We start from the raw sequence: 10,883 nt of genomic DNA, 5'->3' as shown, positions 1-10,883 counted from the left end.
TCGGCGTGAATATTTTCACAGCCTGGTATGTGAGAGATACTGAAAGTGTAATTTTGCAAAAATAGACTCCACCTTAGTACTCTACTATTATTCATTTTGTTATTTCTTATGTACGTGAGTGGTTTATGGTCCGTTTCGACCACAAACTCTTTTAGCAGTAGATATCTGCTGAATGTCTTTAAAGCAAAGACGATGGCCAGTCCTTCACGCTCTATTACAGAGTATCGTGATTCTCTGTCCAATAATTTTCTGCTTGCATATAAGCAAGGCATTAGAGTTCCCACATGTTCCTGTAATAGTACACCTGCGATGCCCTTATCAGACGCGTCAGTTCTTACAACAAATTCTTTTGATATGTCGGGTAATTTAAGAATTGGTTCTGAACAGAGTAATGCCTTTAATTGGTTAAAGCTATTCTGACACGCTTCTGTCCAAACAATTTTGTTCGGTGACCCATTCTTTGTCAGATTTGTTAGCGGTGTCGCGATGTGCGCGAAGTTGTAAATGTATTTCCTGTAAAAATTTAGGAGCCCAAGTACTTTGCGTACTTCTTTTTTTGTCTTAGGTGGTTGCAATTGTGCGATTTTTGTTTGTTTTTCTGTCTCGGGTGTCTGTGTACCATGACCAACGGTATGATCAATCCTGCATTTGAAGCTTCGATATTAGTAAACATAGGTTGCGACACTGTGTCTCTATCAAAATACTTTTTTAGCATATTTGCATGGAATGTCATTGTTGTGTTGTTAATTTTATCTCGTAATTAACATTAGATTTTACTGCTGTTATTTTGAATGGTCCTTTCCATGTAGCTAAAAGTTTACTCGAGTCATCGGGTAAGAGTATTAGTACTTTGTCACCAATCTCAAATTTTCTTGACTTGCTTTTTCGATCGGAGTATTCCTTGTATTTCTCTGCTTTTTTAGTGACGGATTCCTGTGCTAGCTTACATGTGTCCTCTATTCTGTCTTTCAGGTTTCTTACATATTCGTAAGCAAACATAATTTCGTTATTGTCCTCCTCATTCCCTTTACAAATGTCGGCTACTATATTGATCGGGCCGCGAGGTGATCGTCCATACATCAACTCAAATGGGGAGTAGCCTGTAGATTCTTGGGGTATTTCTCTATATGCAAATAGGATTGCTGGTAAGTATCTGTCCCAATCATCTGGTTTTTCTGCTGACACTTTTCTTAACATATTCTTTAGAGTGCCATTAAATCTTTCACAAAGACCATTTGCTTGGGGGTGGAAGGGAGTTGTGAATGAGTGTTGGATTCCCATGAGTTTCATGGTTTCATGCATCATATGTGATGTAAATTGGGGTCCATTGTCCGACAGTATCTCATTTGGTATGCCTATTCTAGTAAAAATTGTCATCAATGCTTCAGCTATGTGATCCGATGTAGTTGATTTCAATGCTATCGCTTCTGGCCACCTGGTTGCGTAATCGACTAGTGTTAGTATGTGTGTATGGTTTCTATCTGATTTTGTTAAAGGGCCTATAATGTCAATTGCAACTTTTTGAAAAACTTTTTCAATAACTGGGGTTGTCTCTAATGGCAATCTCGGTATTCTGCCTTTTGCGACTCTTCTTTGGCATGTGTCACACGATTTCACATATTCTCGGACGTCTTTAGTAATTCCAGGCCATGTGAAATTCTCGGATATTCTCTTCAATGTGGAAGAGCTCCCAAGATGTCCAGAAGTTATTGAATCGTGCGCTATTCCAAGGATTTTGTTTCTGTAAATACTCGGCGTGACCAGTTGTTTAGCTATTTTGTTTCTTTTCCTATGTAACCTGAACAGAATATCTTTTTCAATGATGTATTCAACTTTTGATTTCGTCCCTTTGTTTGCGATATTGAAATATGATGTTAAAGTCGGGTCCTTTTTCTGTTCTTCGATGAACGTGTTCCTGTCAAATTGTTGTGGTTCAAGAGAAATAGTCATTGGCTTCTCTGTTGTCTTAGTCATCTTTCTTGTTTCTGCTAGACAAGCTGTTTCTTGGGTTAATGACCATTCTTTTACATCTGTTGGGTTGTCTTTAAGACCTTTTATATTGCCGACAATAACATCAGCGACGGGGTTGGGAAGTATACAGCATTCCACTATTCCTGTATAGTATGGGGTTTCTATGTACACGTTAGCTGTTTCAAAGGTTTCGACTGTGCCACTGAATGTGATGCATTGTACCGTTTTTCCAGTTTTGTCTTCGTCATTGATCAAAGATGCTTTTATTCCTACTGTACTGCATCCTGTGTCTCTCAATATTTTGCAATCAGTTCCATTAGCTTTGCCTTCACAAAAAAATAGCGATCCTGATTTGTGAGTTTGTGTTAAAAGTGACATACCTTTCACGCAATACACATTTATATTTTCTCCTGACATTACTCGTGTCTGATTGTTTACACTTGTTTGGAGTGATGCATTTGCAGTTTCTTTCGGATATCCCACGATTTTGTAACATTTGTCTGCTGTGTGGCCTTTCATTACACAATATTGACATTTAATTATAGGTTTGTTGGTTTTCTTATACTCAGTATTATTGTCAGTGCTATTTCTTGTTTTGTTTTGATAGGGTCGGCTATGGTCTCTATTGAACTGTTTGTTCCATGGTTTGTTACTATGGTCATCCTGTTTCACTTGCGTGTTCCGAGTGATTGATCGGCTCGTTCCATTTGAGTACTGAACTTTAGGTGTACCTGGACTCTGAGCAGCGGCAGCGTAGTATGGTTCCTTCAATGTTCTGCTAAGGGGTGTCAATGGATGTGCGCTGTTAAAGTTTTCTGCGTAGATTTTTAATTTGTCCAAGTTTTCTGGCTTTCTCTCTTTAAAGAATGCGACTAAATCTGGGTTGCAAGCTTGATAGATTCGATTCTTCAGCGTGAGATAGTAAAGGCCTGCAAAGTCGTCTTGTTTTACGTTTGCCAACTCAAGCCACCGATTTAGAAATTGAGTAATTCGGTTCACGAATGTATTAAAGTCTTCTCCACTTTCCGGTTTTGCAGTGTGAAACCTTTCCTGGTAACCATCTTCCGTTAATCTAAATCTTTTTAGTAGAGCGTCTTTAATTTTTCCATAGTCATCTGCATCTTCAGTTGTTAAGGTATAGAAAACTTTTAGCGGTTCTCCAGATAAGCAGTTAATCAAGGCTGTGGCCCATTTGCTTTCTGGCCAACGATAACCTTTAGCCTGAACTTCGAATCGGTGTAAGAAGGATTCTAGGTAGTCTGAGCGTTCATCGTATGTTGGCATGCGTGGAAGTTTCACGAAAAATTCATCACTATTATTATGTTTTCTTTCATGACCGGTTTTTGTTTTTTCAATTTCCAGCATCATTTGGGTCCTTTTGGTTTCTTCTTCTGCTAAAGCTATTTGTCTTTTTAGTTCCCTTTCTTGGACTCTTTCTTCTCGTTCTTCTCTACGTATTCTTTCTTCGTGTTCTTTTTCTTCTCTACGAATTCTTTCTTCATTTTCTTCTCTACGAATTCTTTCTTCATTTTCTTCTCTACGAATTCTTTCTTCATTTTCTTCTCTACGAATTCTTTCTTCGTGTTTTTTCTTTCAAATTTTTTCTTACGAATTCTTTCTTCTTTTTCTTCTTTTATTTTCTCTTCGCACCATGAAAATATTCTTTCCTGGGGTATTTCTAAGTCCTTTGCGAGACTTAAGTATCTTTTATATGCTTCCATTTTTGCAATAAATTTGTTACGATGTTTTATATATATTATATTGACAGGATACTGTTACTGACTGTTTTATTTATTTACACTTACTGGAATGAACTGTTCTATTATTAGAAATCTCTCTCTCTCTTATTTCAACTTATTATGTATGTTGAATTTGATGCCTTTTATCGTTATATCTTATAAAGCAATGTGTCAATACAATGCGGAGTTATTATGACTTGTGTCAATAACAATGTGTCAATCGCGTGTACTCTAAACTATGTTACTACGAAAAATGTATCACCAATGTGTGTGACTCGTCGTTAGTTTGTGTACAATTATTCGCAATGACGCTAATATACTAGAGTGTGATAACAATAATAGGATGCCAAAATAATCCCAAGTTATCTATCACTAAATATAACACGACGGCTAGTAGACTCCTTTTATTATTATTTAGTTTTTAAAGACTCGCTTTTCAGAACATAATATATAAGTGGTTTTCGGTAACAGTAATATGCCAAAAATGCATTTAAAACAAATCACTATGCAAAACAAATCACGATGTCTATAGTTACTATGTGATGCCCAACTCATGTAAAAGAGAATAATGAAGGATATATCTACCAACTCAGTTCGTGGCTGGGACCTCTCTCTTGTTCAATGGTTGTTCAACAATTGTAATTAGGCATTGAAGAGTGTTTAACAGTGATGTCTGAAATACAAAACAATAAAATATCGTAAGATTTACAATAGTTACAAAATGTGTTCACAACAATGAGTGATTGGATGATAGGTGAATGAATCGTTATGGAATGTAAACATATTGAAAACAATTCATGAATGAGGCAAACAACAAAATGAAATGAGTGATATAATAACAAAGTGGACAAGGAATGAATGAATGAATAACTGAGTGAATAGATGAATGAATGAATGAATGGATAATGTATGAATGAAAGAATGAAGGGAGGAATAAATGTATGAATGATTGGATAAATGAGTGAATAAACGAATGAATGGATGAATGAATGAATGAATAAATAAATGAATGAACAATGAATGAATGAATAATTTATAAATGAATAAATGAATGAAGGAATGAATCAATAAAATGCTATTCAATTTGGATGAAAGAATGAATGGATAAATTGCTATTCCATTTAAATGAAGAAATGAAAAAGAAAAAAAAATTAATCCTGTAAATAGGGAGTTCAATTAAAATATGATCAAGTGGGGCAATTAAGAGTTTTACAATTTAAACTTTAAAGTTAGATGAAATAGATATAGTAACTAAATAAATTCAATTCTTTATATGTGTCCCCTCCAAAATGTCATGGTCTCAAGTGAGTAAAGAGCTACTCGACTATGCATAAAGATATATGTAGAATGAGGCCCCAGAATTTACTAGTTACTATAAATGAAAAACAATTAACGATTTGTTTACAATGAAATAAAAATAATGATGAAATTTAATTAAAAGAGATAAACAGTGATCGTGGCAGTTACAAATAGAGATATGAATATTTTACGTAACTTATGATAATATGTCAGGTTCATAAGTTTACGTTTCCAGGCAGTTGATGGGCTTGGATGATCTATTCCTCTGATAACAGGATTGGACTCGTAAAATTCCACTTCCAGGCAATTGGTAAGAAGTTATTGTGTAGTCCTTTGACAGCGGGCTTGGGTTTGATCCTTGAAGATTATACAATCAAAGTTAAAAGCTCCGACGTCTTAATAGTGTAGATATAATATCTACAAAGTCCCAAAAGATAAAAATCTTCCAGTATATATATATAGGAATAGAGAGACTGGCCGTCCGGCATAGATTGTGGAGAGAAAGTGAGTGTCAAATGTTAGACCTATCAGCTTTTATAATAAGTGGCTACGTGACAGAATGTAGAACGAAAAGTATTCACTAATTAGAAATTAATTCGAGGGAAGGCTATAAAAGGAAAGACGATCTAATATTAGAAGGTAAAGTTTATCTAAGCCTACCGAAATATAACTGGAGTGAGATGAATTCAGTTCTTAATAAAATAAAATTTAATAAGATAATTGTGAACAACCTTTACTGTGACAATTGTTTGTAAACAAGTAACTATTTTTGTCCGAGCAGGCTTGAGGATGTGTCACAAATCCTGCGCTTTGATTGGTTAATCTACTGATTAATACCAATAGCGGGACGAAAATAGCCTCGGAACTGTTCGAGATTAATCCGGTATCAAACTTATAAAGTGTCCAATACTCTTCAACAGTCGTAACGTCAATTCCTTCCTAATGACGCATGGTAACTTAGTAACACTGGCTCTAAACTATCGGAACAATGGCGGATGCCCTTATGAAATATTTCTCCGGCGAGCATAAAAGCGTATCCAGAGGAAAAAACACATAAATTTGATCATGTTTTGACTTTTACACATTCTGATCACAAGGCATATGAAAAGTTCTAGCCAGTATGAAGAATAAAAACTAATGATTTTCTTTGTTTAGAACCAAGATGGCCGCCGTTGCCGGGCGGCGTGACATCAGACTAGTGAATCCAATTGACACCTAGATAACCACGCCTCTCGGACAGTCATCAAGATGTAAACAATGGAAGTGATTGGTTAACATAGTGAACTATACAGGTTTTACTATCGATAATATGTCGTATCTAAGTAAAATGCCCACTATTCTACCACTTGATAATCTGATTGAGAAATTCATGTGATAACTCGTCATCCATTTGGCGGTATAAAAACAATAACAATGATCTGAGAAAGGTCGATTTCATTCTCGTTTTTTGTTTATAAATAGCCAGCCAACTATGTTTGTCTGAGCACATGTGAAGGTGTGTCACAAATTCAATGTAGTGATTGGTCAAAAATCTACCGGTTAATTGGTTCCGATCGGGTGTTCTTGTCGATCTCTCTTTGCCTTCAGAAACGTGTGCCATTTATATATTTATAGGGACTCACATAGTTCCTCCAGTTGGACCAGTGATTGAGTTTGTTTATTTCATCAATCTTTTTTTTTTAATTATGCCCTTCCGCCACGACATAGACATCGTCCCCTAGGTATTCCACGAAGGAATATAGAATAATTCATCAAACAAGATGTCTGATGTCAACAGGAATCACCATGTTGTCCAACCAAGCAAATTGGGGGTTAATAATCTTGGCCAAGGAAAAAAAACGAAAGTGCCAGAAGTGGGGCTCGAACACGAGACCTTCCGGGTCAAATTGCAATGCCTTAACCACTCGGCCACTTCGCCTCCCTTATACCACTCAGTGGTAATTAAATAATATCAACAAATTAAATTTCCTTTCAGGAAGGAAATGGAGTTATGTCGGATTCATGCTTGTGGCTGCACTCGGGTGTTTACTATGTATGATTCCAGCTTTTCTTCAAGGAGCAGGTAGGAGTGAGTTATAAGAATAAAATGTGCACTTTTTCATGGTTTCATTCATTATGCTTAATAATACGCCTCACAAATCTTTATCAATATTTTCTTTTAGCGGGCTTATCCATTATCAATGAATCTCACAAAGATAAAGAACAGAAAATGTGGAGCACAAGAAGATATGTTGGCTTTAAGCAGAACTTTACTTTGAGTGTTGGCTTTATGCGGATTCCACTGTATCTACGTGCTGTGTTATTATGCTTAAAAAACGGCATTAATTTTTTTTTTATTATTGCTATCCACATCTTAAACTTAATGGCAAAATTTAAAATAAAATTACTCTTCGACGTATTATCCGCCTCGAGTATTTTCCTGCCTGTAAGTACCATATCCACCCTGCGCTCTTTGCTTTGTGTGTCGCTGTAGTTTAGAGGTAAGATCTTGGACTCGTAGAACACACCTAAATTACACGTAAGACATTGGAGTTTGTGATTAGGCTCACTGACCACACCGTATGTCCACAGGAATTGTATTTTGCACACATATTCGTCGTTCTACTGGGTTTGGGCGTTAGATTCTGACTCAATTATTACTAATCGTTTAACAGGTTTCATTAGCATAAAGGTAAAGCGTTAAGAGCACGGTGTTTCTATATTATAAAGGCGATTTAAAACATAGATATCAACTGTCTGTCTTCAACAGATTCTAGTGTTATGTTCAATGGGTTCGCTCTGCTTGGAAGAGCTGGAATTTCAACATCTTTCGCCGTCATCTATCTATATTCGGCTGAGCTTGTTCCAACATCAATTCGGAGTACTTGCGTGGGGGCTTTCAATATGAGCTCAAAATTGGGGTCTCTGTTCTCACCTTTAGTGGCAGATTTGGTGAGTATCATGTAGGAAATCTACAGCTTTGCAGTTAAGAATTCCGGACGTGTTCACAATCGCTGTGAACTGGCGTCCTGTGCTATTGTTTGTTTCACGCTATAAAAACTGTGATAAAGTCCGTAATAGCTCTGAAGGACTACAAAAATACAGGCTTATCTGTATATTTTATTGAAATACGAGGATTGACAGCTTGAGGTCATAAGTTGTTTATGCAAATTTGATATCGTTATGTAAGCGTTACTATATGGGAAGAAGTACAAGTAGAATATTTAATGCATACCATTTTGTGTGTATTCGCGGTGGTTAAACGATGTGTCGTCTCGTAACTAAGTCAAGTGAAGTTGAACATGGTAATTGTTTGAACTGGTGACACTGATAGCAAAACCCTAGATACGGAGTTATATGCTGGGTATACTTTACACATATTATTATCCCACTCAACTAGGGTGTTTCATATTGTTTGTTTTTACGGCGCTTGTGGCACATTTAAGTCATTTCAGCGCCAGTAAAAAGGAAGAAAATGGGATAATCAAATAGTATAGATTTACAATTGAAAGCACACGAGAGAAAGTAAAACATCGGGGAATTACTCAAATAGGGATTAATGTAGATTCCAAGATCACACTATCAGCGTACTTAGTTTGAGATTACCAAAAAGTCTCATCCAGACAAAGCAAATGATCCCATTAAGAGGAATGCACTCAAATACTTGCAAACCATTAAGTATTCCAAGCAAAAAATATATCAATACATAGCAGAGAGATGATTTACAAGGGAGGGGGGGGGGGTGGATACAATCTCCCTAACGCTATAACTATACATTTGACTGCACCCCTCCCTGGTCAAGGACTCCGGCCAGGAGTAGGATAAACAGAGTAATCTAATTCCAAGACAAAGGCAGAAAGCAACTTGGAAAACAGATAAAGTGGGATAGAAGATAAAGCAAGAGACCTCCTGCCCACTACGGGTGGTCAGAAGACCCCACCCAGAAATTGGCTGTGAAAGACTGTCTGGCTGAAGGAGTGACATAATATATTATATATTGTAGGAGTGCTCTTACAATAAAAACGCATGACAAGTGATTTGTACTGTCTGAAGAGATCTTTCCACATGCCTTCCGCCGAAATAATGGAGTTACAGTGAATTCATGAGAAATATATATATATATATATATTATTTAAAATATTTACCACAATGTTTGGGGCAGTCTACATCAATGTTTCAGGCTTAAATTAAGCCTGAAACATTGATGTAGACTGCCCCAAACATTGTGGTAAATATTTTAAATAATAATTCGCTCCATTACTACATGTCGAGAACTTTTCGTACCATATTTGTATCAAACACGATTCAATATATATATATATATATATATATATATATATATATATATATATGTATATATATATATATATATATATATATATGTATATGTATCTCCATCTTGATTGAAACTCCAACAATTGTTTGTTTTTTTTTAAACAAAAACAAAAAACATAATGCCTTAATAATTGGATGGTATTAGGTCTATAAACAAATCAACTGAGAAGCTGTGGGTTACACGGGAAAGAAGTTACTTTAGAGCCAGAAGAACTATGTAGCCAAATTTTATCGGGATATTCCTAGCATTAACAACAATTACATTTTGTTGATACACTTTTGATAGGACACTTGTCGATCAAAAGTAATTTCCGCCAAATCTAGTAGACCCAGCAACCAAATCACTATCAGAGTGAAAATTGAAACTCGACTGAACCTGGGACCGATACCGATTTATTTTGCTTGTGAGTATTGTCCTCTTTGAACTATATTAGAACCCCATGTGGAGTGCAACTCGCCTATTACGGGTTACCCATATTGCTCGGAAGCCAATTATAAACGATGTTTTGCTTATGAAAGGTTTGATTAAAAACAAAAAAAAATAGAGCAATATCCACACACGCGACCAAAACGCTTTACAAGGGATCTCAAGCCAACAAAACGCTTACCATGTAGGACGAGACATGACGCCTATTGGGTGATATTACAATCTTTTTCAACCGAGACAACGTTGTTTACCGCCAGGTACTAATTTCACACACGACTACAGTGAGAGAATGTGAGTAAAGAGCCTTTTCCAAGGACTCAACTTTGCGCCTAGTGAGACTCGAACCCAGGACCTTCCGATCTTGTGTAATGCGCTTTGAGCACATTTAGTGGATATTGCACAGTATAAAAGCTCTATTCTATTATACCACAAGGCCACATAGCCGCACTGGTTAGAGATTTAGAGGCTAGGAGCAGATAAGTGTTGGAACGTTATTAGTCGGTAGGCAAGCGTTTTCATTCATATTGCATCTTATCAAGGATGTCATTTTAAGCAGAGTTGTAAAATTTCATATTTTATCAGAAATTTCTTCACAAATGACATTTTAGAGGAAAGGGGGTAAGGTTGAGGAGAGAGATGGAAGGGGTGGGGGTGCGGGGGAAGGGGGGGGGGTGAGTGAACTCTACGTTTATCCAATATTTTTGTAAACAGATTGCGCTGTTTTTAATAAATTATATTCATGAAAATTTAGAATTGATGTCCTTTACTTGGACAGGGATTGTTGGTCGGTGGTGCTTTCAAGGACGTCCTGCCCATGATGGTCTGTGGGGCAGTTGCACTGGTGGCTCTGTTGCTTTCTCTGACTTTACCAGAGACAGTCGGCAGGGACTTGCCAAACTGTGTGGCTGATGCAGTAGAAAGAAGCAAAATATCAGGTAGGTAGGATTTTACATCACGACTATATTAAAGCCGTCCACTCTAAGTACAATCTCTACGTAGTGAGGATCTGTGGTCTTGTGGTTGGAATGACGCTCGGCTTCCGACCTATAGGCTCCTGGTTCAAGTCCTAGGTTTTAGAGTATTTATCAAAATCAGCGTCATTTTAATTTTAATTGACGGTTATTTGAAGGACT

The 10,883-nt window shown here is 36.7% G+C and overlaps 2 protein-coding genes across 2 annotated transcripts in view; one reads left to right on the top strand and one right to left on the bottom strand.

Annotated features, from left to right (window-relative positions):
• Positions 1-10,883, bottom strand: part of LOC144965923 (zinc finger protein 862-like) — a 128,287-nt gene that overhangs the window by 62,824 nt on the left and 54,580 nt on the right. The gene's annotated exons all lie outside the window — the stretch shown is intronic.
• Positions 1-10,883, top strand: part of LOC144965928 (organic cation transporter protein-like) — a 56,171-nt gene that overhangs the window by 41,952 nt on the left and 3,336 nt on the right. The window contains exons 9-11 of the mRNA XM_078901795.1: positions 6,985-7,071; positions 7,759-7,940; positions 10,526-10,685. Coding sequence (XP_078757921.1) covers positions 6,985-7,071; positions 7,759-7,940; positions 10,526-10,685 — 429 coding nt within the window. The remainder of the gene's footprint in view (positions 1-6,984; positions 7,072-7,758; positions 7,941-10,525; positions 10,686-10,883) is intronic.

Source organism: Berghia stephanieae, chromosome 1 (assembly GCF_034508935.2).
Source record: "Berghia stephanieae isolate SIO BIC M18660-M18661 chromosome 1, UCSD_Bste_1.3, whole genome shotgun sequence".
Taxonomy (NCBI): domain Eukaryota; kingdom Metazoa; phylum Mollusca; class Gastropoda; order Nudibranchia; family Aeolidiidae; genus Berghia; species Berghia stephanieae.
This window is presented reverse-complemented; position numbering and strand designations above follow the sequence as displayed.